Here is a 27,509-nt window from a genome sequence, read left to right as displayed (position 1 = left end):
TGCCATGATGAAGATTGCCATTGCAAGTTGTTCAAATACCAAACATGTTTAAATAGCTGTACTGTTATTTTTATTCAGATCTTGCAGACTCTATAACTAGTCTATATATATATAAAAGGCAATGTATGTATGTATGTGGCACGATTTGTGTTACGGGTAAACTTCCACAGCCATCAAGCGATCGGCACCAAACTTGGTATAGTGACTGGGTGCACCAGGGGGGACGTTTTTGGGGTCCTTGTGTTGAAAGACACACACACACACACACACACTAAATTAAAGCATCACACACATTAAAGTAAAAGTTCTTTCTGTCAAAGAATTCTAGCAATAATGATTTAAAGCTGAATTCTGTAAGAGATCAAAGATAAAGAGAATAGATTAAAGCATTAAATTCTTGGTTGCCCAGTGACCATAAAAGATGAATAGCTAAAGAGAATAGATTAAAGCATTAGCCCAGTAATCATAAAGAATTAAAGTGAAAGTTGTTTTTGTCTAAGATTTCTAGCAATAATGATTAAAGCTGAATTCTGTAATAGATCTATAGATTATTTCTAGCAATAATGATTAAAGCTGAATTCTGTAATAGATAAATAGAGAAAGAGAATAGATTAAAGCATTAAATTATTGGTTGTTCAGTAACCATAAAAGATAAATAGATAAAGAGAATAGATTAAAGCATTAGCCCAGTAAACATAAAGAATTAAAGTGAAAGTTCTTTTTGTGTAAGATTTCTAGCAATAATGATTAAAGATGAATTCTGTAATAAATCTATAGATTATTTCTAGTAAAATAAAATGCAGTGCTACGGGTCCCTTCACACATAACACGATTGAAGCCAGCTGGCACACGAAGGAGGAATTGCATTCCACTCGTGAAAAATCACAGCAGCCTCAAACACCTCGTACAGCTTTCACCACAACCGTTCGTGCACACAAGTGGTCGAAAAACAGCGAATGCCCTGTGAATACCCATTTGACCCCTCTCTTGGCTGGTGTTGGCCAAATTCCAGGTGCCACACGCGAACATGTAACACCGCTTGCCAGGCACTTAGAAAAGGCATGACTATTCATGCTCCCAGGATGATGGTAGACAGCAGGAGAGCACATTCGAGCTGTCTGTGATAAGGATCTAAGTGCCACATGAGTGTGGCATAACCTAGCAACACACGTGGCATGCTAGAGTGTCGTCTCCCCCATGACACATGTGGTGTGCATGTGTTTCACTACCCCCCCCCCCCCCGCAACACGTGTAGCGTGCGTGTGTAACGTGCGTGTGTCGCCCCCCCACAACACATGTAGCATGCGGGGAGTAGGGGGCACACTTGAATGAAATGATGATATGTACTGTATGTACAGACATGATCACATGGGGATCGGCCAGCCACGTCTGAGTGCACACAGCACAACAAGGCACCTCTTAGCTGATCGTTGCCCAGCCACACACTGACAGCTGGAAATGACGGCTCAGTGCACACGACGTGTTACATTAAAAACACAGAGACCACAGCCAGGACAGGTATATAAATAATTACTACAATAACTCCATACACAATTACATAACAAATAACTAAAGTAAATAATCACAGAGCAAAGAAAAGGAGAGTGACGCTTTGTTCTGTGGGCTGAACGAACAGATGGGCGTGTCCACGTGAGCCACTGCTGTTGAGATCGCTGGACCTGGATGTCATTGAATACATTGAATGAGGTGTGTGTCACTGTGGGATTTCCCCACACTGTAATAAATAAAAAAATATACATTTGCAGCGCGGTCACCAGTGGAACACTGCGTGATGGACATACCATGCTGGCTGATGCATTCATGACATGAGAGCCGGCTGTTCATGAGACGAGAGCCTGGCTGATGTCTTCATGAGAGCAGGGCATCAGGTAATTCATGTAAAACATAAACGAGAGAACAGTAATCCACGTAATTTCATTACTTTGTGGTGTACGTCAAGACAGAGGCTAAATCCGCTCTTTAAAACAGGAATTAAGTTTTATGAATTGTGGTATTTTATTAATTTATTGCTCTGCTGGTGTGTGCGCGACTTTCCACGTGCTCGCACTGTGTTCGTGTGTGCGAACACGAGGGTGCACGAAACTGTCACCGCAGTATCATGCATGCCTGTCCGACCGTGTGTCCCTCCCGACAGCAGGTGTGCATCTTTCGTGCTTTGTGTGAAGGGGCCCTAAAATACCCTCAGCTGTATGAGCATAAAAATAAGAAAGAGTGTGATTTTTTGACTTCTTAAAACAGATCAAGGTTAGCCATCTTTGAAATTGTCCAAGGTCTGTGCCCCAACAATGCCCCCTGTGAATTTGAAAACCCTGACAGTAATAGGACTGACTTATGCTGAGCACAAACAGACAGACGGACAGATGCAAAGTCTTTGCAATACCCAATGGCCATATTTTGGCCTCAGGTAAAAAGAAGCAAAACCTACTGTAAATCTAATTTCAACTGACTGTGATACAGCAAAGATGGTTCTTGAAATAAAAGATGCAAGAATAAAGAAATATAAAAGATCTGGAATCAAATCCACAACTACCGCAAAGTGCAATCAACTCTCCCCTGATCCACGGATCATCTCTCCACATAATGCATATTGGACTCAGGGATGGAGGAGAACATCCCCGAAGGTATCTGTTTCGGTCACCTCATCCTCAGCCACCCTCTGCAAAATATAGATTTTTTTCTGAGTGCAGGGACACACAGCATCACATGACAGTAGTACAAACGGAAAGCTGCCCAATTTATTGCTCAGCTGTAATGTGTGGAAAAACAACCCTGAGAATTTGACAGACATTACAGGAGTTAACTATAATGTCAGTAATAATGTATATTCTGCTGTTATAGAGAAGAAATTGATCATGCAGGACTGTATTTAAAGATAAATAAAAGGCATTCCAGGGGTCAGGGCTGTCCCCATTTTAAAATAAATGAGTGTGATCTGAGACAGACAGAGAAAGAGAGAGAGCAATCTGTTCTCTTCCTTTAGTCCAGCTCTCTTCCTTCTGTGCAGACGAGGCGTGTGAAATAATGATTTTTTTAAAATGAGCAGTTAGCATTAAAAATTAATAAAATGACTCAGTGATTCAAATGTAATTTTGTAAAGACATCACAGTTAAAATCATGCAGTCTCAGAGAGTAGACTCTTGAGGCAGTGATTCCACATAGTGCATGTGAAAACTATCCTAAACAACAGAATAATTTATAACTGAAAAAAAAGCTTAGAGGAATTAATATTTTAGCTTTAGAGAAGCTGAGTGAGGAATCAGAGTTTCTGGATTTGTGACTGCGTTGGATCAAGACAAGGATCCAGGCTTTCAGTATGTTCCTGGAATCAGCCATCAAAGTGTTGACCCTGTAGAGACATTCACGTATTTGCACAGTGACATTTATGTCTCTGGATCCTTGACCTTTTAGATCGAGAGACACCAAAGAAGAGTTTAGGGAGTCATGAGGTCCATGGACAGAGGTGTTTGGCGATGCTGATGCCTTTGTAGGAGACCCAAGGTCCAAGTCTTTAGGGCTCTGGTGTTTCCTACCATGCTGTAGGTTTGTGAGACTTGGACACTCACCAGCAACCTAAAACAATGACTGAATGCTTTTGGTACCAGGTCTCTTTGGAGAATCCTTGGATACCACTGGAGTGACTTTGTGTCAAATGAGTGGTTACTTGCAATATCTTGCATTGTGCAGGAGCATCAACTGAGAGTTTGGCTGTGTGATGGGTTTCTGTGGCCATAGTGTAGCTGTCTATGGCATCAGTAGGTTCTTCAAATGGAATTTTCACTTTATTTGAATCATTTTTACCATGACGCAGCCATTGGTCTAGAAGTTACTATATGTGGGGAGTAGGTCAGTGATTCAGTCAGTCACTCAGTTCACTTGTGAGCAATATTCTGTAAGTTCAGTTGTAATGGTCCGATTGGCACCAAACCTCAGGGATCTCACCAGCATTATAAAAGCGTAATGGTCCGTTACACTGTTATAATACAAAAATTACACTACAGTTGGGCCGTTATGTTGTTTTGAGGGTGTGTAACGGGAAAATAATAATTTCTCTATGTTGACTATGGAGCCACTGGTTCTGATGTAGAAGCAGCAGTGTCACAGTCTCAGCACTCCAGGCTGAGCACAGCCGCGCAGCAGCGCTCCAGGCGCGAGTATTGTAAGTGAGACTGGGGCCAAAGTAACATTTTACATTTATATCCCTCTGAAACACTGTTGTTTACATTTTGAGGGCCAAATTTGGAGTAAAGCCATAGTTTTTGTTGTTGTTGTTTTTACCTTTGTTACAGCCTTGCTTTAAAACCAAAAGAAACAAGGCATCAGACCAAAATTGGAAGAGTGTAGAAATGTGTGTCACTGCACAGGAGATAATTTATACACAGCAGTTTACTATAGAAAATCCTTACAAATGTTTTTTTTTTTAACTTCAAGATTAATTTCTGATTACTCTACATTTTGAAGTTTTAAAAGAAAACACTAAAGAAGACCCTTTATAAGCCCATAAAGGAAAAGCTTCAGTAGGGTCAAAGCCTAAGCAGTCCCCGAACCCCCGGCTTCTTGTGATTTTTCCATCCCATTACGCTGAGAAAAATCCTGCTGAGAACCCTGAACTTGGTATATCCATTATTCATCATGACTCCAAAAAGCCTATTAATTTGGGAGCCAAAGGTCAAGCTCACTGGAGCACACTCAGTACACAAAGAAAAAAAATTGTGAGCACACCAACTTCATCCTAACTGCCTGATTGTCACTAAACTTGGTATGTCTGTTAGGCATGGTGACACCAACAAACCTATTGATTTTAGGCTCAAACATTCAAAGGTCATAATCACTGAATTGTACTTTTAAAAGCCTTCTGTAGAAAAGCTTCATTTGTCAAAGGTAAGCTCATCAATGTTTGTCCAGGACACCTTGAGAATATGCAATTGTTTATGGTACAAGGGCTGATTGAGAGGTTTTGAGCCTGACCCAGAAAAAGTAGGACGTGGATCTCCATCTTTTACACACTGAGAAACCAGCATTTATCGAGAACGTGTGACATTTTGACTCACTGGGTGCAGTATTGAGAAATGTTGGTTTCTCACCATTTTCTCACCATCCACGTCCTACTTTTTATGGGTCAGGCTGGAAACTTCTCAGTCGCTTCTCATAGCAATTGTGCTTTTACTTGAACATCAGTTTTCACCTGGATCCGGATAAGCGTCAGAAAATGAATGAATTTTCACTACTCTGCCCAACACTGATTATGTTTTATTGAGGTGATGTCACTGTTTCTTTCTTTCTTTCAGAGTGTTTTTCACTGCTGTTCCAGCGGCTCGAGCACTTGTCACTGATGCTGGCTTGTGAACTTTGTGCTGGTAACAATCTGGATGGCCATTTTCCTCTTTTGTCCAGAGGACACAATGTCCATGATTTCCAAAAACAATTTGAAATGTGGACTCATCAGACCACAGCACATTTTTCCACTTTGCGTCTGTCCATTTCAAATGAGCTCAGGCCCAGAGAAGGCGGTGGCGTTTCTGGATGTTGTATGTTCTGGATGTATGGTTTTTGCTTTGCATGGTACAGTTTTAACTTGCACTTGTAGATGTAGCGACGAACTGTGTTAACTGACAGTTGGTGTCTGAAGTGTTCCTGAGCCCACGCGGTTAGTTCCTTTACACAATGATGTCAGTTTTTAATGCAGTGCCGCCTGAGGGATCGAAGGTCACGGACATTCAATGTTGGTTTTCGACCTTGCCGCTTACATGTAGAAAGTTCTCCAGATTCTCTGAATCTTCTGATTATATTATGGACTGTAGATGATGGAATCCCTAAATTCCTTGCAATTGAATGTTGAGAAACGTTAAACTGTTGGACTATTTTTTTACACAGTTGTTCACAAAGTGGTCATCGTCACCCCATCTTTGCTTGTGAATGGCTGAGCCTTTTGGGATGCTCCTTTTATACCCAATCATGACTCTCACCTGTTTCCAATTAGGTGTTCTTTGAGCATTCATCAACTTTCCCAGTCTTTTGTTGCTCCATCCCAACTTTTTTGAAAAGTGTTGCATTCATCCATTTCAAAATGAGCAAATATTTGCACAAAAACAAAGTTTATCAGTTTGAACATTAAATATCTTGTCTTTGTGGTGTATTCAATTGAAAATAGGTTGAAGAGGACTTGCAAATCATTGTCTTCTGTTTTTATTTACATTTTACACAATGTCCCAACTTCATTGGAACTGGGATTGTAATAAGTAAATACACAAAACATGTATATTCATATCACAGCATTCTTACTGCAGAGCATATTTTTCAAAAACTTTGAAGCTGCTCACAAATGTGAAATTGTTTCATGTTTGATGAGATGCTGTAGCCCAGTTATGTTTAAACACAGGAAAAAAAAGTGGAGCAGAGAGGCAGCCAAAGAACATGGATTTAGCTCAGACCATTGGGTAGATTCAAAGAACTGGATCCCGAACACTGGGACGGCACTCAGATGATTCACTGGAAGCTGGTAACCTGAAGTGAAAAATGGTCTTCTTCGCTTGGCTTGGGCCCACAGGGTAAAACCTGCTGCACATGCTGATTAGATTCTTTACTTACTTGCTCAGGTACTTTGTTTTGGCTGTAAAAGGCCACTGATGGGTTCAGGTAATGTACTGAAATATGAAATTTTCATGGTTTAAAAATTCATTGCACAAAGAAAAGTCATTGTCCTTGTTTGCTTTGCGAGCTGTCATCAGATATTAATAACAGCAGTGTGTGTGTGTGTGTGTGTGTGTGTGTGTGTGTGTGTGTGTGTGTGTGTGTGTGTGTGTGTGTGTGTGTGTGTGTAAAATGTTTTTTGAGGATGTGAAGGAGTCGGTGTTGCAACACCAAAAAATTCATGACACAGTACGATGAATTTAAATTAGTGCGTGAAAAGTGTCTTTTAAAGGACTTTGCTCTTCACGTCAGCAGTGATAGTTCGTGAATCTCTACAGCAAAACGTTGTAAAATTTGCTACACTTACTGGGGACAGACCTCTCATTTTTTGATGAGGATTCATGCCTGCAGCTCCGGTACTGTAGCGCTACCAACAGGTCAAATTTGAAAGTGTGTTTACATGCAATTTTTGAATGAGAATCCCCCCCCCCCCCCCCCCCCAAAAAAAAATAGGCATTGTAGGATTCCTTAGATCAAGCAGACAGATTTTCAGTGTTCAGAGTTCAGTGCACCCTGTGACAGTTTCCTCCAGACCAGATTTTCTGCCATGTTGGATTTTATGGGTAAGACAAAAATATATATATATGTCAAAGTAGAGTCTGTGATTTGGAAGAATTGGAGAATCTACTAATAGAGTTTCAGTTGATTACAGGTTCTTACTTTCTTACTGTGATCACAGCCGATCTGCTCTGTGTCAGCCTGATCCCGTCAGATCTCAGAAGCTAAGCAGTGCGGGACCGGGTTACTTGGATGGGAGACCTCTTTGGAACACTGTGTGTGTCCAGGTAAAACTGGAGTTGCGTCAGGAAGGGCATCCGGCGTAAAACTTATCCCAACTACCAATGTGGATCTGGCTGTATCCACTGTGGCGACCCCGAACACAAAACTTGAGCAGCCAAATGGACAACAACTTTCTTACTGTGATCACTTCAGCATGGTGTAGCTCTAATGTGAAGTTGATATGACAGATATTTTTGTAATTTCCACAGTAAGGTATTGCTGTCATTCTATGTCTAGATATCATCTTGTCATGACAACGAATGGCTTGGTAGAATCGGAGTCTCTACTTGTAGAGTCTCCAATTCTGCCAGTAGATTCTTTGATCGGAGACTCTACTAGTACAGTTTCCGATTGGAGATTCTACTAGTACAACTTGACTTTGACATATATATTCTGTCCAGTCTTCATCAACATTGGCGCAGTTGATCTTCAGACCATGGATCACAGTTCTGTATGTTATTGTTTGTCTTTCAGCTGATCCCATATATCCAGGGTCACCACAGCAGATCCAATACAGGTCTACATTGTGCTTTGGCACAAGTTTTGCACCGGATGCCCTTCGTGAAGTCAAATTTTACACAGAGAAACACGCACAGCCCCGGTGTCACCAACCAAATGGCTCCCCCAAAAAATCGGTCCGCCCTACCTTCACTGCACATGCGTCAATTCGGATCACAGCAGCGTCATTTCCAAGCGCCATTAGCGGTTCACCGATTATCACCTCGTTTCTGCTTCAATCTGCACTCCAGTCATCATCTATCTGAGCAACAGATATCTGCAGCTTTTGTACAACAATCATTTCCACATAAATTCAGCATTATTTCATAATAAAAGGAGGAGGACATGATCACAGCACCACAGCAGCAAGACGTGCTGCTGCACCTCTGTCATTTCACTGCGTCAGTAGCGACTCACTGATTTTCCAGCCCAGTCTCACGGGTTTTTTTTTCGTGCTCCCATCACGAAATGAGTCAAATTTTCATGACGGGGTTTTTTTTTTTTAACTCATTATTAGTAACCCTACTCCTACCCCCCCCCCCCCCACACACACACTTTTAATTTTGTGCAGCCATCACGGAATGAATTGGAATGAATTCGTGCTGCCGTGACGAAAATGTGAAGCTTTTCATCACAATATCACGACCCAGCAGATTAATGTGAATTTCCTGCTCGTCGAACCACGTCGAATCAAGACTTGCCGTGAGGCTGGGTTGGATTATCACCTCATTTCTGCTTAAAATTGACATTAGAATGATTTTAGAGGTTTTACATTGTCATCTGATGGTTAAAAATCACATTATTCCCTTTGATCGCTTTGGGTGAGAGTTAGACTCAGAGAGTCAGTCTCAGACGTGCTGCTGTGGTCCCAAATGATGCATGCGCAGTGAAGGCAGGGCGGACCAATTTTTAGGGGGGGGCCGTTTGGTCGGCGACACCGGTCTTCCTAAGAAGTCTCCCATCCACATACTGATCAGAACCCATGCTGATTAGCTTCTGAGATCTGACAGGCTTACACAAAGCAGATCAGGTGAATGAAGAGAATGAACATATCAGAGAGATAGCACAAGAAGGACAGGCTGGTGACAAGGTCAGAGAGGCAAGATTGACATGGTTTGGACATGTCAAGAGTAGGGCTGTCACAATTAGGAATTTCTGGAGACGATTAATTGTCAGACAAATAATTGCGATTGACGAATAAATTGTCTATTTTTTTTCCCTTTATATTCTACTATCGTAGTATAATTACACAACTCTGGAAGAACGTTTGGCTTCTGTGAGTGGAGAAATTGGGAATAGTGCAACATTTTTATTTTTATCTTCATTTTACATACAGTCCCAACGTTTTATGATTTGTGGTTGTTTCTGTTGCATTTCTGAAATTGTTTCTCCTCATCAGTCACGTTTTGTGCTTAAACACTACATTAAGCTCAAGATTGAACAAATAAATACCTTTGGAAAATAACAGCTGTTAAAGTTCAGAGTTCTCACCTGCTTTTTGTAATCTGTGCATCTGAACATCACCACAGCTTCTCCACGTTCATTCATACATTCTCATTTTTTAAGCAAGTTTTTAAAGATATTTGACCGTTTATTTCATCTCATGATCTCATAAATTCAGTATATGACGCGCGCATGGTGTGAACAGGATGGTAACAGCAGAATCACACTGGGAGAGAAAGTTCACAGAGAAGTAAAAGCAGCTCCAGGTTTTGTTTTTTTAACATGTTCACTCAGGTTAAAATCCTCTCTCTGCTCCGCGCTCGCTGTCTTGTGTGCACTGATGGTTCTCAGCAGCGTGTCACGCCTCCATTCAGGAATCTCCCTCACCCACCCCTCCCTCGCAGTCTGAAGCCTGTTGACTCCGTGCGCGCACACACACACAGACACACACACCGACAGCTCCTTTGGTAAACTGCGCATTTTACATGGCTTTGAAGAAGACAACCACTGTTTTAATCGTCCGTCTTATCCAAATGGCAGGACGGATCGCTCCTCACTCTCCATGTTATTGTCCTGCCTTAAGACGAGAGCGAAACAGAGTGAGCGAGGCTGCAGCACAATGACGTCAGATTCTGAGTCGATTTATGCTTTATGGATAAAATAAATAATTCACGGTAATTGCGAATATGAAAAATAATCGCGAATATGAAAAATAATCGCGATTGGCGAATATTGTAATAATTGTGACTGCCCTAGTCAAGAGCAGGGACATAGGGTATACAGTGGGGTAAAAAAGTATTTAGTCAGACCCTGATTGTGCAAGTTCTCCTACTTAGAAAGATGAAAGAGGTCTGTAATTTTCAACATAGGTACACTTCAATTGTGAGAGACAAAATAAGAAAAAAATCCAGGAAATCACATTGTAGCATTTTTAAAAGATGTATTTGTACATTATGGTGGAAAATAAGTATTTGGTCAAGAACAAAATTCAACTCAATACTTAGTAACATAATCTTTGTTGGCAATGATAGAGGTCATACGTTTCCTGAGTCTTCACCAGGTTTGCACACACTGTAGCTGGTATTTTGGCCCATTCCTCCATGCAGATCTCCTCTAGAGCAGTGATGTTTTGGGGCTGTCGCTGGGCAACATGGACGTTCAACTCCCTCAACAAATTTTCTATGGGGTTGAGGTCTGGAGACTGGCTAGGCCACTCCAGGACCTTGAAATGCTTTTTACGGAGCCACTCCTTTGGGATCATTGTCATGCTGGAAGACCCAGCCATGTTGCATCTTCAATGTTGTCTCACTGATGGAAGGAGGTTTTGTCTTAAAATTTCATGATACATGGCCCCGTTCATTCTTCCCTTAACACGGATCAGTCGTCCTGTTCCCTTTGCAGAAAAACAGCCCCAAAGCATGATGTTTCCACTCCCATGCTTCACAGTAGGTATGGTGTTCTTGGAATGCAACTCAGCATTCTTCTTCCTCCAAACACAATGAGTTGAGTTTTTCTTGAGTTTTTTTATTTTGGTTTTATCTGACCACATGATATTCTCCCATTCCTCTTCTGGATCATCCATATGCTGTCTGGCAAACTTCAGATGGGCCTGGACACGTACTGGCTTAAGCAGGGGGACATGCCTGGCACTACAGGATTTGAGTCCCTCTCTGCGTAGTGTGTAGCATTTGTTACCTTGGTCCCAGCTCTCTGCAGGTCATTCATCAGGTCCCTCTGTGTAGTTCTGGGATTTTTGTTCACCGTTCTCATTATCATTTTGACCCCACGGGATGACATCTTGTGTGGAGCCCCAGATCGAGGGAGATTATCAATGGTCTTGTATGTCTTCCATTTTCTTACAATTGCTCCCACAGTTGATTTATTCACACCAACCTGCTTGACTATTTTAGATTCACTCTTCCCAGCCTGGTGCATATCTACAATTTTCTTCCTGGTGTCCTTCGACAGCTCTTTGGTCTTGGCCATGGTTGAGTTTGGAGTCTGGCTGTTTGAGGCTGTGGACAGGTGTCTTTTATACAGGTAATGAGTTTCAACAGCTGTTGGAACACCTGTTATCTGTTAATACAGATAACAGGTGGACAGAAGAGCTTCTTAAAGAAAAAGTTACAGGTTTGTGAGATCTAGAAATCTTACTTGTTTGTGGGTGACCAAATACTTATTTTCCACCATAATTTACAAATAAATTCTTTAAAAATCCTACAGTGTGATTTTGTGAAATTTTTTTTTCTCATTTTGTCTCTCATAGTTGAAGTGTACCTATGTTGAAAATTACAGACCTCTCTCATCTTCCTAAGTAGGAGAACTTGCACAATCAGGGACTGACTAAATACTTTTTGGCCCCACTGTATATGTAGAAGGATTCTGAGGATGGAGCCATCAGGCAGGAGGAGATGGAGGATGTCAAAGAGGTTTATGGATGTGCTGAGGGAGGACATGCAGGTTGTTGTTGTGACAGAGTAAGATACAGAGGACAAGATGAGACAGAGACATGTGATGTGCTGTGGTGACCCTTAACAGGAGCAGCCAAAAGATGTTTTTGGCCTTTTGAGGTGCTGTTGCCCAGTTGAGTACTACTGTACAACTGCTCAGATGATCATGTTCAGAGACAGACATAGCCATTCCATTGTATTTCTGTTAGGTCTCTATCTTATTGAGCATGAAGGTGATTTAGTCTGTTGTACTTTTTGGAAAGAAAAACAGACCAAAAAAGAAACCCTGGAACATGCTTCTTTCTACTCTTGAATAGGCTGGAAAAATCTATTGTACTATTTGCAGCTGTGTAAAATATACAATCTCTATTGCATTATGGCTGCACTTTATTTATTTTTTCACCTTTTTACTGTCAACGTCAGTTTCTGATTTAACAGCAGGTTACTAACATAATCATTTTTCATTTCCATGCATTATTGGTGTAACAAATGCATTTTGTCTGGATAAATGCTTTGTTGACTTTTTTTGTTTCCCCCTCCAGGTAATATCAATATTAAAGCAACTTGATGGAAAAAAATAGAGGCCTCCTTTTAAGATGACACGCACAGACCCGCCTGACATACTGGTATCAACTGTGCATCGTGATATTAAAGTAATCCCCATTTCTTCACACTACAAATTCCTGCAACCCTCCAAACAATGTGAATCTATAGAGTACAGCATACTGGAGGACAGTAAAAGAAACGTCAATAAGAGGCACTGTCGTACCTTTGACTACAAGTCATTGGAGTACCCAAAATCACACAAACACCCAATGGAGTCTCCATACAGGAAGTCTGACAGGCATGTGGCCAATCCTGATATTGCCTGGAATGCCTTGGGTCACCAGCAGAGATACCGCTTTTCTGCTCCAGACATTTTTAGCCATAGGTTGACTCCTCAACCAATGGCTGCAGATATATCCAGTGAGGTAGTTGTCCCTCAACCAAAAAGAAGGGCCAGGTCAAAAAGTGCCCCCCGTGTACAGACAAGTCTCACTCCTGTATCTTTTGAAAGTTCCTCATCTGCAGGGAGGAAGGGCAGAGATTCCCATAGGGCTCCAAGGGACTCTCGGTGGAGACCAGAAGTATCACCACGCAGGGAATCATCTTATGCAGCAAGTAGGGTGCATATGCATGAAGTACATCCCATTAAGTTGCAACCTCAAATGAGTGACACACGATATTCACCTCACTATGTTGCAGATCATCCAGAGGATGGCAGTATGGATAAGTCAGCAACGAGCCCTCATGTTCGATGTCGGGTGGACATAAAACCTGATGATGCAGCGTTACATCATTCTCGACAGAAACAGGCTACACCTCAAGTGGACATACCCTGGCAGAGGCACCACAGTGGAGGGAGTAGGAGCCTTACAGTACCACGTCATTTCTCTTACTCCAGAACGCCAACTCCGACTGACTCATTAGGTACAGAGAGTAGACAGGCTTACCAATATTCCCGCAGCATGCCAAATAGTTACTTACAACCCATGGAGATTCCATTGCGAAAGATGCCTTCATCAAGTGATTACTATGGTAGAGAACGAAGAGCTCATTCCAGTCCTAATGTGCCAACCAAGCTCTTTATGCAGATGACCCAGGGAGCTATGTTACCACAGCCCCTCCTCAAACAACCTCTTATTTCCATGATGAACGTTACACTCCAGGGCAAAAATATCCTCCAAAAGTACAATATGTGCAGGATCCAAGGACTCGAATGGTGCATGCTGTAGCTACAAGACCCTATTTTACTGAGGTAGAGCCCTATCCATACTCCATGCAGGCTGGGTATCCTAAACCCTACGCAGCAAATGAGCCAGGACCATATATCATCCAGACACCTCCTACAAGAATATTTTATGGAGATGATCCAAGGTCTTACCAAATTCAGACTGCGCCGCCAAGGTTTTTCTATTCCAGTGACATGTATGCAATGCCACCAGAGCACCATATTCCAGCGAGGGCGTATTATACAGAGGGCAGAAGGCATGCCAGAGTCGTTCAGGCACAGCCAGATGACTGGTATGGCTCAGATGCATCTGGATACTCAACAAATCCTGCCTCATATGCATCCCAAGTCACTCCAACTAGAGCTAGGCAAGAGCCTGTGTTAACACCCTGGTATGCCAGCCCATGTGTAGAACCTCAGAGAATCGGTACTGATTCCAAAAATTACTCCCGGTCTTGGGACAACATTCTCAACTCGCATGTAGAGAGAGAACAGCCTCTTCCCGTTCAGCGGGGTCAGAGCTATGATGATCTTCTTGACCCACGAAAACCAGGCCCAGCTACAGGTGACAAGCCACAACCAGTTGTAGTCAATCTCTCCAGTTCTCCAAGACGCTATGCAGCCTTATCCATGTCTGATAACTCACTGATTGACAAAAGCCCTACAGAGTCCTCAAAGAGTGCTACCAACAAACTCTGGTTTGTCACTCCAGAGATAACAATCACTGATAATGACATTCGACCAGGGAACCTTAATAAGGCTGAAGCACGGTCTGCCAGCTGGGATGTTCTTGACTCCAGGACTACCAAGGGTCCAGAAACATCTCCCTTTGAATTTGAAAGCTCAACCAAAGAGAAGATGCATGACAACGCTTCACTACAACAAAGCCTTGAACAGCTTGATGAGCTTCTTGCTGACCTTGTAACAGATTACAAGCCACCCAGCAGAAGGGCGAGTGAAGACATTCTGAATCAGCTAAAGAAATTAATTGATGAGGAAGAGGCAGTATCTATGTCCAGAAAGGCATGTGCAGAAGAACAAGCTCCTTTAGACAAACAGCCAACATCAATAAGAACAACTCCTGATGCTTTTCGAAGCATGGATGGGGGTGGTGATGCAATGAAAAGCACAGATGAATGCTCTCCAGATCAGAGCCCGGATGAGGACGACACAATGATGTGCTCGAACAACAAGTGCAGAAGGACCGAAACCTTGTTCAATGCTTGTTTGTACTTTAAATCCTGTCACAGCTGCTACACTTACTACTGCTCTCGTAACTGTCGCAGGGAGGACTGGGACATTCATAAAGAAAGCTGTCTGTACGGAAGAATTGGCAGCACATGCCGTCACATTATTAAACACTGCCGAGAGACTGTTGATGTCCACAAAGCCTTTTCCCGCATTGCCAAGGTTGGCTACCTGTCTCGAGGTAGAGGAGTCCTCTTCCTTGGTTTCCCAAACCCGGCTTCTTCCAGCAACTTCCTGCAGTATGGCCTAGATACTCTACTTATGTCTCCTACATACCTTTCCCTTCGAGAGCTGGAAAGCTTCAAGGACAACTTAGGGGAATATTGCAAGGAGTTACAGGAGGCTGGTAATGAGTACGATCCAAACGAATGCTTCATCTTGAATGTATCTATTGCCGTCGGTGAGCAAATGCCTGAAGGGCCATCACCAAGGAACCAAACCCCAACTGTCAGAAAATATGCTAAAGTAGCGCTGGCTTCTTTCAGCCCTGAGAGCAAGGTTCATAAGAAAGAAAGTGAGATGGAAACACTTATCCTGACTCCTCCCCCAGGAACAGCAGATATCGACAAAGAGGGCGAGGAAGGCAGGAAGGCCAGGGAGATCTGTTTTATCAACATACAAAGGGAGTTAAGGATCCGAGGGGTTTTCCTACGCCATGAATTCCCGCAGGTCTATCAACAGCTCTGTGAGTTTGTAGAGAGCAACAGGAGGTTCACACCCACAACTATTTATCCAATTGACAAGCGGACCGGAAAACAGTTCATGTGCATGATTATGGCTGCCTCCGAGCCCAGGACTTTGGACTGGGTGGGCACGCCACATCTCCTCGATGACATTATTTAAGTGCACCTTTTGTTGTAAATATATATGTATAGAAATACATATATATTGGTACACATATTTATATACTACCAATCTGATTGCAAACATTTATAGATAAGTATTTTGTTATCAAAAAGGATATATATTCATGTCTGCTTGATCAGTATTATTCTTTATCAGAATATTTCCTGTCAGGTGCACAAGTACAGTACATTATTTTAATATATTGAACTTTTGTCACAGGTCATTTGTATCCTTGTTATTTGCTGTTATAACTCATCATTTCCATTTGTGGGGGCAATTTAGACAGCATTCTGGAATTTCTAGTCTTTCCTTCCCTACCCCTGCAAATTACAAGCAAACTAAGTTCTTTGAAACTAAGAGTTGAGTATGGAACGTTAAGTTCATTCCTCTGAGTGAGTTCAGTGTGACTTACTGTAAACAGCATATCATGCAGAAAATATTGAGCATTGTTATTTTTAAGCTACATACGAGGTCTGTTAGAAAAGTATCCGACCTTATTATTTTTTTCAAAACCATATGGTTTTGAATCACGTGTGATTACATCAGACATGCTTGAACCCTCGTGGGCATGCGAGAGTTTTTTCACGCCTGTCGGTTACGTCATTCGCCTGTGGGCAGTCTTTGAGTGAGGAGTGGTCCACCCTCTCGTCGTTTTTTCATTGTTTAGGAATGGCTCAGAGACTGCTGCTTTGTTTGATAAAATTTTTTCAAAAACTGTAAGGCACAACTGAGTGGACACCATTCAATAAATTCAGCTGGTTTTCGGTAAAAATTTTAACGGCTGATGAGAGATTTTTGTCTGGTAGAGTCGCTGTAAGGACGGCCCACGGCGCCTGATGGCGATCTCGCCGTTTCAAGTTGAAAACTTCCACATTTCAGGCTCTGTTGACCCAGTAAGTCATCAGAGAACAGAGAACTTTCAGAAGAAGTCGGCATGAGGACTTTATTTGGACATTCCATTGTTAACGGACATTTTGTAATGAAAGAACGTGCGGGCAGAGTCGCATGTCGGGCCGGACCCGACCGCAGGGGGTCGCGACAGGAAAAACACCTCCGTTGGAAACCTTAACGGGCAAGTTGGAACATGCCCAAGCTGTTAAACAATTTCTCAGTTACTCACTTGTTGAAAGCCATCAAAAGCCGCCTGAATTTTACAAATGGTTTTCAACACGGAGGTGTTTTTCCTGTCGCGGCGCACACAGATTCGCCGAGTCGTCACGGAAACGACTCGGCGAATTTGCGCGCACGTCTTTCTTTAAAAAATGTCCTTAAACAGTGGAATGTCCACATAAAGTCCTCATGCCGGCCTCTTCTCACGACATCCTGGGTGAATTAAGCCTTAAATTAGGATGTTTTCAGGTCGAAACAGGCCGACGACGGCGCCTGGAAGCGCTGCGTGACGTCCCGCTCCGTGGGAAGTCCTTACAGCGACAGAAACACCCCTTAATCTCTCATCAGCCGTTAAACTTTTCACTGAAAACCAGCTAAATTTCTCGAATAGTGACCACTCGGATATTCCTCACAGGTCCAGAAAAAATTTTGATAAAGCAACGCACGCCGTCTCGAGCAGCGTGTGAAACAAAGGAATTCAGCCGAGAGGGTTGAACCACATCTCACTCAAGGCCTGCCCACAGGGAAATGACGTCACTGACACGCGTGAAAAAACTCACGCATGCGCACGAGGGTTCAAGCATGATTGGTGTAATCGCATGTCATTCAAATCCATATAGCTAAAAAAAAAAATAAAAGTGTCGGTTTCTTATCTAATAGACCTTGTACGTACATACTTTCTATGCAAAATTTCCTGATGGAATAAATACCACAAAGGAGATGTATTATATTATATTATATTATGTTATGTTATATTATATTATACACAATACAATACAATAATTATACATTATACACAACATAAAGTCATCAAGAAGAACAACATTTACTTGATTTGAAAGATCTATTAAAACTGGTGTAAGGTCCTCTTTATAGGCAGAACTGCACTGTAAGTTGTTAATGTTATTCTTTGATCTCATTTTATGGAATACATTGGAGAATGTCTACAATCAGTAATGCTTTGAAGCTGCTTAGTAGCACTACCGCAGCAATACTGGACTTTGAAGGCAAACTCCACAGTGAATACTGAAGTGGTGCCGGTTAGCAGCCGCACAGTAGGTGTCGGCCCGTACCGTACAGTTTGAAACACTGTGAATAGTCAGAGTTATCTTCTACAAAACAAAACTTGGTATCGTATCAAGACACCATGCAATTTCCTATATTGTATTTTTAGAAATATATTTACAAAATAAAATATATGAACTGGTAACTGGAGTTACTGTGCTTAGAACAAGGTGAGCCTGAACTGGCATAGTAGCCATCTGGTACATAAATGCTTGAAGAAGAGTTTAGTTGTGTAAACTGTGCTGCACTAGTTTTACTACTTGTGTGATTTATATTGTCCTTTTATTTCAGGTTTTTTGGTTATAGCAAATCGAAACCATTAGAATTGCTGGGGTTACCAATTTTTTTAAATGTATTTAACAATGCAGTTAAACTTATGTGGAAATTTATGTTGCCTTGCTTTTGATATTTTGCTTGATTTTGATAAAATGTCCCAAAATACAGAATTTCTTTCCAGTTCACTGTTAGGGCCTGATTTAACCATCTGTCACTCAGTGTAAAGCGCACAGCACAAGTGCATTTGGGACATGTTCAACACAACCTTGCTGTTTACAAATTGAGTGATCTGAGTGTTTTGAACATAAGATGATTTAAGCTAATCAATTTGTTGTCTGTCTTCACCTTTAAGAGCAAGGTGAACTAGAACATGGAGCAGTAATATTTATAAAGTGGACTCGGGTGAACAGTTTTCTGGCTAGAAAATCGATCTGCACACAAAGCCTTGGAAGGGTGCAACCAGATCATTTCTGAGGAGCAGCCACCAGTGCTCCCTGAGGTTAGGGCAGTCACAATTATTACAATATTAGCCAATCGCGATTATTCGTGAATATTTTTCATAATCGCGATTACCGTGAATTATTTATTTTATCCACAAAGTTGCATAAAACGACTCAGAATCTGACGTCATCGTGCTGCAGCAGCCACACGCAGCCTCGCTGCCTCACTCACTCTGTTTCCCTCTTATCTTTGTCGGATGGTTAGCAAGGCTATGATAATAATATAGAGCGTGAGGAGGTTCTGGTTCCAAAGCCACGTACCACAGCATTGCTGTGGATGCATTTCGGTTTTAAGTAGGGCCGCCGCGACTAGTCGACTCGTCACAACTACGTCCACTATTGAAATCGTCAACAACCAGTTAGTGGTCGACGAGTCATTTATTTTATTTAAGTCTTTGTTTTTCTCACAATTCATAGTTTTAGGCAGCGAGCTGTCCTGCTGTCATTTGGACGTTCAAATTTTGAATAAGACGGCCGATTAAAACAGTGGCTGTCTTGTTCAAAGCTGTTTAAAATGCGCTGTCGGTAGGTCGGTATGTGTGGGTGTGTGTGTGTGTGTGTGAGTGAGTGAGTGAGTGAGTGAGTGTGTGTGCACACAGAGTCAACTGGCTGCAGACTGCGAGGGAGGGGGGGAGGGAGATTCTGGAGGCACAAGATGTTACATTCTGCTCAGACCCATCAGTGCAGGTGAGACAGCGAGTACAGAGCAGAGAGAAAGGATTTTAACCCAAGTGAACATGTTAAAAAAACTAAACTAAACTAAACTAAACTGTGGAGCTGCCTTTACTTCTCTCTGCACTTTCTCTATCCGTGCAGGTCAGACGGCACCGACCTGTTCACACCATGTGCGCGTCGTATACTGAATTTATGAGATCATGAGATGAAATAAACGGTCAAATATCCTTAAAAAATGAGAATATATAAATGAACTGAGCAAAAATTATGCATACACGGGTTTAAAAAAAATTGCTGTGGAGAAGCTCTGCAGTGATGTTCAGAGGCACAGATCACAAAAAGCAGGTGAGAACTCTGAACTTTAACAGCTGTTATTTTCCAAAGATATTTATTTGTTCAGTCTTGATCTTAATGTAGTGTTCAAGCACAAAACATGACTGATGAGGAGAAAAAAGGATGACTTAATCACACTAAAATGAACTGGAGTCAGAATAAAAATACAAGCTGTTGATTTCTGTTATTTTTCAAAGTTATTAAGCTGCAGCTATATGTTTTAATTATTTCAAAGTGAGGTGCCTCTTATTGTATTCTGATTTACTTATACAAAAAAAACATGGGGAGTCAAATCAGCCTGCATTGTTCTGTTAAGTTTATATCAGTTTTCCTGCACATCTGTGTATTTCTTTCCTTCTTTATAAGAGTTTGGTGTTTGCGTTTGCTCCACAAAGTTTTAAAACACAATAAAATGTTCACACTTTTTTATAGCAGTTCTGTAATTTCAGAAATGCAACAGAAACAACCACAAATCAGAAAAGGTTGGGACTATATTTAAAATGAAGATAAAAATAAAAATGTTGCACTATTCCCAGTTTCTCCACTCACAGAAGCCAAACGTTCTTCCAGAATTGTGTAATCATTCTACGATAGTAGAATATAAAGAAGGGGGAAAAATAGACAGTATAATCATCAATCGCAATTATTTGCCTGACAATTAATCGTCTCCAGAAATTTCTAATCGTGACAGCCCTACCTTGGGAGAAGCAGTGAAGTGAAGTTTAGAATTTGTTTTGTCACTAGTGGTTGCTGGGGGGTGGGGGGGCTGTAGCCTATTCCAGCAGTCATAGGGCGTTAGGCAGGGTACACCAGTCTGTCACAGGGCCACATATAGACAAACACATTCACACCCGCATGCACACCTCCAGTCCATTTAAAGTTTCCAGTTTCCACCTAAACAGGCATGTCTTTGGATGTGGAAGCTGGAGCACCCGGAGAGAACCCACGCAAACACAGGGAGAACATGCAAACTCCACCCAGAAAGGCCCCCATGCAGGAAGCAATCCCATGACCAACTTGCTGTGAGGCAATAGTGCTAACCACTAAGCCACTGCGCTGCCAATTTTTGTTTTTAATTCAGTTTGTAGTTTGATGTATGAATGTGCATCCATGTGCACTAATGTGCAAACCCACATCTTTTAATGGTTCTGCAAATTGCGTCATATAGACGACAGAAAAACTGCACTTGATTTTCAACCAGGTTTTTGGTGATGGCAGCGGCGTTCCACTGCCTCATGATAGCAATGCACCAACACTGTGCCTGGCCACACCTCAGTTTCAGACCAGCATGCCTGTGGGCACATAGATGAGTACAAGTACAGTTCCTGTTTAGAGAACATGGCCACCGGATGTGAAAATAACACCTGCATTGTACTGTGCGCTGCTTTGTGCCAGATGTAAGATCAGACCCCAATTTTTTTTTTTTTTTTTGACTTTATAGGATCAGCAGTCTAACTGGAATACTTTGTATATTTATGTCAGAAAATGTTAAAATGTAAAAGGGATTGACTGACTCCCTTTGATGTGCAGTCACTTCATAAATATGTATATATTTGAACATTGACCAGGTTTTTCGGCTGGACCGCTCACATTTTAGTGGTTAGAGCAAATCTTATTATGAGAGCAGATTAAGTAAAACTAAATCTGGTGAATGCTATTGAAGCACTTTTGGAGGTTTTCTCACATTTTTGAGGGACCAAAGGTAATTGGACAACTGACCTCTGGGCTGTTTGAAGTCCGTGTGTGTTGTTCCCTCATTATTTTAGGAACAAGTCATCAGATAAAACGTCTGTACTTAACGTCATGCGCTACATGTCCCTATGAGTTCAGTTAAATCAGTCATCACAACATGGTGTGCTACAAATCTACAGCGAGCAGGTTGTTTTCTACAACAGAGCAACCGAGCATGAAGCAGACTGGAGAAGGAAGCCGCCAGTTCTCAAGGAGTTACAAGCTTCATGGGCTGTGATCAGAGAGACCGACGTGTTGCTTCTCCAGTCACAGCTTCATGGCAGTGGAGCACAGTCAAAGATGTTAAAAACAATGTGTATGACATCTTGGCCAAAGTTCGGTTTGTCATTATTTGCTTTCAGCACAAATACATTGTGACAGTTGCAGTGAAATCAACACAGAACATGGTCATTGTCCAAATATATATGGCCCGAACTGCATCTGGAAGTTACTGAGGTGCATTTGTGCTCAGTAAATCTTAAATAAGCTGTTTTGTCTCCAGTCGTTGAGTATTCTCTCTTCCAACAATTTTCCCTACAATATCCTCTGACAGACGAAGCCCAGTGAAACTTGAAGCACACGAGCATGAATCTGTTTCATTACGCCAGCTGAAAGGACAGACTGAAAAAGTTTCTGGCTGCATGTGTCTGTATTCTCATTTTAACACAGCATTGATGATAGTAAACCTGCTTGATGAATGGATGAATTGTTAAAGTAACTGAAAACTACTATGTGTCAGAAAAATGCATTTTACAATTTGTCAGCCATTGAAGTTAAAAAAAAAAAAAGAGACCTCAAAAATGTCTAGAGAATCCTGTAATCTTGATTTTTTTTTTTTTATACTTTGAACATGAGTGTCAGTTTTTAATCATCTCTAATAAATGGAATGAGAACTCAGAAGCCCAAGTGTTTTTATTGATGTCATGTACAGTGCATCCAGAAAGTATTTACAGCACTTCACTTACTTTTTTCCCTCAAATTTCTACGCACCCATGACAATGTGAAAACATTTTTTGTTTAGACTTTTGCAAATTTTTATAAAAAACAGCAACTAAGAAATCACATGTACATAAGTATTCACAGTCTTTGCCATGAAGCTCAAAACTGAGCTCAGGTGCATCCTGTTTCCACTGATCATCCTTGAGATGTTTCTGCAGCTTCATTGGAGTCCACCTGGGGTAAATTCAGTTGATTGGACGTGATTGGGAAAGGCACACACCTGTCTACATATACAGTCCCACAGTTGACAACCAAGCATGATAGCAAATGAATTGTCTGCAGACCTCTGAGACAGGATTGTCCCAAGGCACAAATCTGGGGAAGGGTACAGAAACATTTCTGCTGCTTTGAAGGTCCAAATGACCACAGTGGTCTCCATCATCCATAAAAGGAAAAAGTCCAGATACACCAGGACTCTTCCTAGAGCTGGCCGCCCGTCTAAACTGAAGGAATCTGGGGAGAAGGGCCTAAGTCAGAGATGTGACCAAGAACTCTATGGTTCCAGTTCACCTCTGAAAGGAGATGGAGCACATATTGCACCTTTGGAATGGCCAGTAGCTGTTTGAAAAAAGCCATAAAATGTTCATCTTCCCAGAGTACACTGAAAAGGTAATGAGACATCTTTTAGGACCGGTTTCAGAAAGCAGTCTAATTTTGCTTAGTCAACTAAACTCAATCGGCTAATCTTTTGACATTAGTCATTGCACAAAGCTCTTCGTTGGCATTACCTGAATAATGTTTTTAGCCTGGTACAGAGAAGGCTACTTATTTTAGTCGACAAAACTTCAGGGTCTTGCTGTTGTGAAAGTGTCATGACACGGACCCACAACAGGGGGCGTTAATGAACGGACAATGGATAAGCCAAAAAGTAACAATTTAATGTTGTGAATCGCACAACGAAGTACAGACAATAACTATGGTGGAATGTCAATTATACACAAGGTGACGTGTGGGCAGGCTCGAAGATAGAAGACGTCTGGCGAGAGAAGAGCCGGATCCCACACAGCTTCCACCACCAACGGATCTGAAGAACACCGGAGCCGCCAAGCCCTGCGCCCCAGGTGGCCACTGTCTTCAGCAGTCAGACCCGGTACTGCTGGCAGAGAACAGAGACAGTACTGATGAGTGTGAGTTTGCACACTCAGTAATCCCACAGTCAGTGTTCAGTTAAGAGAGAGAACCTCCACCTCCGAATCACACACTCGTGCAGCTCCTGAAACAACCACTTATCTGGTTTGGGGTGTGAGGCGAAGCCGTCGCAGTCCACACCAAACGCCAACACAGCAGACAAGGAATCCGTCCCAGGAAAACGGCTGCAAAAGAGATCAGACTAATGCTCGATAAAGATTCAGCAGAGAAGTTACCTGAATGGTAGCTGATTTCTCGGCGGGGAGGTGGAGTTGCAGTCCGGCCTTTATGGTGGTGGTGATGAGTAGTGGATGAGTGACAGCTGGTACGGATGATGGGTGGCAGCTCTCACTCCCGGTCGCTCGGACGCCCTCTCGTGCTTGAAGCCCGCACTTCAAGCAGGGCGCCATCTTGTGGTGGTGGGCCAGCAGTACCTCCTCTTCAGCGGCCCACACAACACTTGCCTCAAAAATAACGGTTATGATGTACCGCCACTTGATGGAATGCTCAAGATCAACCCTATGTCGCTTGTATTACTCCAATACGACAGATTCCTCCGCTTTTGGCTATGGTTTAACGAACAACTGTCATGATGTGTTCTCACATTAGCCACCAGGCATCACTTTTACACTGAGCAGTGTTGTGTGCACAAAAAGGTTTGACGGAAATGTAGAAGAACTACTAGGCTAAGCGCTAAGCACATAGTTCTGCAGTTGGTATGTGTCTGTAAATGTTAATAAAGCCACTTAATGAAACAAAGGATGGATAGTTCATGACAATGACCAACCCAGAAGTAAATAAAACTCTTGTGTATTGGAGGCATTTCTTGGCAATGGCCCTCGTAAGGCCGCAATGCCCGTGAAAATCATTGACTAATGTAAAACAGAATCTACAAGTTTAGCCGTCGATGTGAAAGGAAGATTAGACTTACTTAGTCAAGTAAGTCAACTAACCATAGTTGACTAAGTTAGTAGACTAAAGGATTAGACTACTTTATGAAACTGGGCCCGAGAGTTCACTGAGGTCTCGCATTTGCTCTGGAAGCAGAAGACAGAGTGACCATGGACACAATCTGGGTTATAAGTGAAAAAAAAATCAGTGTTTCATGATATTTGTCATTTTCCTTATGATTATTTTGGATGATTTGAGTTCACTGATAATTCAGTGAGTACTTCACTGATAATTATGCCACATTTACAAGAAATGTTCAGGCAGCAATTAATCGTATTTGATTGTTATAACTAGTGGCTAAATATGCAATTGTGATGGGCGGATAGTTTTTTTGGGAGGGGGTTGTATTGTTTTTGTTTTTTAAATTATGAAGTAATAAATTATTAGTGATCTACAACCCCAATTCCAATGAAGTTGGGGCGTTGTGTAAAAAGTAAAAACAATACAATGATTTGCAAATTCTCTTCCACCTATATTCAATTGAATACACCACGAAGAAGACATTTAATGGTCAAACTAATCAACTTTATTGTTTTTGTGCAAATATTTGCTCATTTTGAAATGGATGCCTGCAACACTTTTCAAAAAAGCTGGGACAGTGGTATGTTTACCACTGTGTTACAGCACTTTTCCTTCTAACAACACTCAATTTGGGGACTGAGGACACTAATTGTTGAAGCTTTGGAGGTGATCCGTTGTCGTATTTTGATCTTCATAATGCACCACACATTTTCAGTGGGCGACAGGTCTGGACTGCAGGCAGGCCAGTCTAGAACCCGCACTCTTTTACTATGAAGCCACACTGTTGTAACGTGCAGAATGTGGCTTGGCATTGTCTTGCTGAAATAAGCAGGGACGTCCCTGAAAAAGACGTTGCTTGGATGGCAGCATGTGTTGCTCCAAAACTTGGATGTACCTTTCAGCATTGATGGTGCCATCACAGATGTGTAAGTTGCCCATGCCATGGGCACTAACACCCCCCCATACCATCACAGATGTTGGCTTTTGAACTTTGCACTGGTAACAATCTGAATGGTCTTTGTCCTCTTTTGTCCGGAGGACACGACGACCATAATGTCCAAAAACAATTTGAAATGAGGCTGACCGTCTGCTCCTGCTTTCACCGATCGATGTGCGTAATGGCGCAGGGCACACTGAGTATGTACTAGGGATGGGTATCGAGAACCGGTTTCTTTTGGGTATCGTTAAGAAATGATTCGATCCACCGACATCAATAAGCTTTGTGCTTAACGATTCTGTTATCGGTCCTTCAGAGTGGCCGTTGTTTTGGCCGGTGTTTGTCAGGAAAATGATCATTTCTCTACATTGACTACAGACCCTGCAGCGGGTCCTTAACTTTTCTGCAGCACGGCTTTGCTTTGAACCTTGAACCAATCGAAGCGTGGTTCGCAGATTGAAGCAATGCTTCGGTCGATTGCTTCGTTTATTTCTTTCTTTCGCTTAATTTTCCCCCGCTAAAACCCTAAAGAGCATACGTCTGAGTATTATTTACCTTTTCTATGTTAAACCGACCTGTTATGGTCTTCTGAAACAGTTGATAGATGTATTTTATAACTTAAAAACGGGAGCGATGCTAACGCATTAGCATGTCTATGGCATTTTCAATGTTAAAAGTTAGCATTTAGCAATTGCAGCCGTCATCACGTTCGGGTGCATTTGTTTTCAAATTGTAATATTCCTTAAATTTATTTTTGCTTATATATTAATAATCTAATTATTATTATATACAATTTTAGAGAAAGAGACAAAAAGAACCTGAATAGAAACACAACAGAAAATATATAATAGCAACTAACATAAATAAATAAATACATACAGAAATAAATGTTTCCTGTGAACACCTAGTGACTCTCACACCTCCATTTCATCCCTGTCTTATTTAAGTTTAATGACAGTTTGTTTCGGTCAAACCATATTTTCAGTTTGTTAAAGCGACAGTACAGTGCAACACTCAATACATGGAAACCACTACAAAAAAACAACTCGCCTCTAAACATTAAATGAACATAAAACATAAAGGATTTGGTGAAGTTCACATATATATACACATATATAAAAAAAATTAAAAAAATAAATTCTTTACATCATTACATTCACCCCTCCTGAAATTCACCAACATCCTGAATGTAGTCTGCACAGATCACAAAAGGGTGTCTATTCTTGAAATCCACTGTCACAAGCAACCAAATGGACCTAGTCCATAGACCAACTTAAAAAGTTACCCCACATCAAAGGTTCAGGAAATAAAAAGGTTGATCAAGTCTCTCTATTCCCGTAGGTGAATATGACGCCTTGTACATCACAAAATGCTTGGACCCATAAACATTTCAATAGACATGAATGTAAAAACAAAAAATATATATATACGAGGTCTCTTAGATAATAAACCGACCCTTTTATTTTTTTTTTTTAACTATATGGATTTGAATGACATGCGATTACACCAATCATGCTTGAACCCTCGTGCGCATGCGTGAGTTTTTTCACGCGTGTCGGTGACGTTATTTCCCTGTGGGCAGGCCTTGAGTGAGATGTGGTCCCGCCCTCTCGGCTGAATTCCTTTGTTTCACACGCTGCTTGAGACGGCGCGCGTTGCTTTATCAAATTTTTTCTGGACCTGTGAGGAATATCCGAGTGGACACTATTCGAGAAATTAAGCTGGTTTTCTGTGAAAAGTTTAACGGCTGATGAGAGATTATGGGGTGTTTCTGTCGGTGTAAGGACTTCCCACGGAGCGGGACGTCCTGCAGCGCTTCCAGGCGATGTCGTCGGCCTGTTTCGAGCTGAAAACATCCTAATTTAAGGCTTAATTCACCCAGGACATCGTGAGAGAACAGAGAAGATTCAGAAGAGGCCGGCATGAGGAATTTATGCGGACATTCCACTGTTTAAGGACATTTTTTTAATGAAAGACGTACGCGCAAATTCGCCGAGTCGTTTCCGTGACGACTCGGCAAATCTGTGTGCGCCGCGACA

The 27,509-nt window shown here is 41.8% G+C and overlaps 1 protein-coding gene and 1 long non-coding RNA gene across 2 annotated transcripts in view; one reads left to right on the top strand and one right to left on the bottom strand.

The window, feature by feature from the left end:
• Positions 1-15,979, top strand: part of ajm1 (apical junction component 1 homolog) — a 71,025-nt gene extending 55,046 nt beyond the window's left edge. The window contains 2 exon segments of the mRNA XM_034191867.1: positions 12,422-13,499; positions 13,502-15,979. Coding sequence (XP_034047758.1) covers positions 12,476-13,499; positions 13,502-15,741 — 3,264 coding nt within the window. The 5' untranslated portion in view covers positions 12,422-12,475 and the 3' untranslated portion in view covers positions 15,742-15,979.
• An 82-nt stretch (positions 15,980-16,061) lies between these two features.
• Positions 16,062-17,811, bottom strand: LOC117529164. The gene is made up of 2 exons (XR_004565938.1): positions 17,524-17,811; positions 16,062-16,204 (listed from the first exon to the last, which is right to left on the bottom strand). It is a non-coding gene; the product is annotated as an uncharacterized LOC117529164 (long non-coding RNA).
• Between the last annotated feature and the right edge of the window lie 9,698 nt (positions 17,812-27,509).

Source organism: Thalassophryne amazonica, chromosome 17 (genome assembly GCF_902500255.1).
Source record: "Thalassophryne amazonica chromosome 17, fThaAma1.1, whole genome shotgun sequence".
Classification (NCBI taxonomy): Eukaryota; Metazoa; Chordata; class Actinopteri; order Batrachoidiformes; family Batrachoididae; genus Thalassophryne; species Thalassophryne amazonica.
Note: the sequence above shows the minus strand (reverse complement) of the source record. Positions and strands in the feature narration are given on the sequence as shown.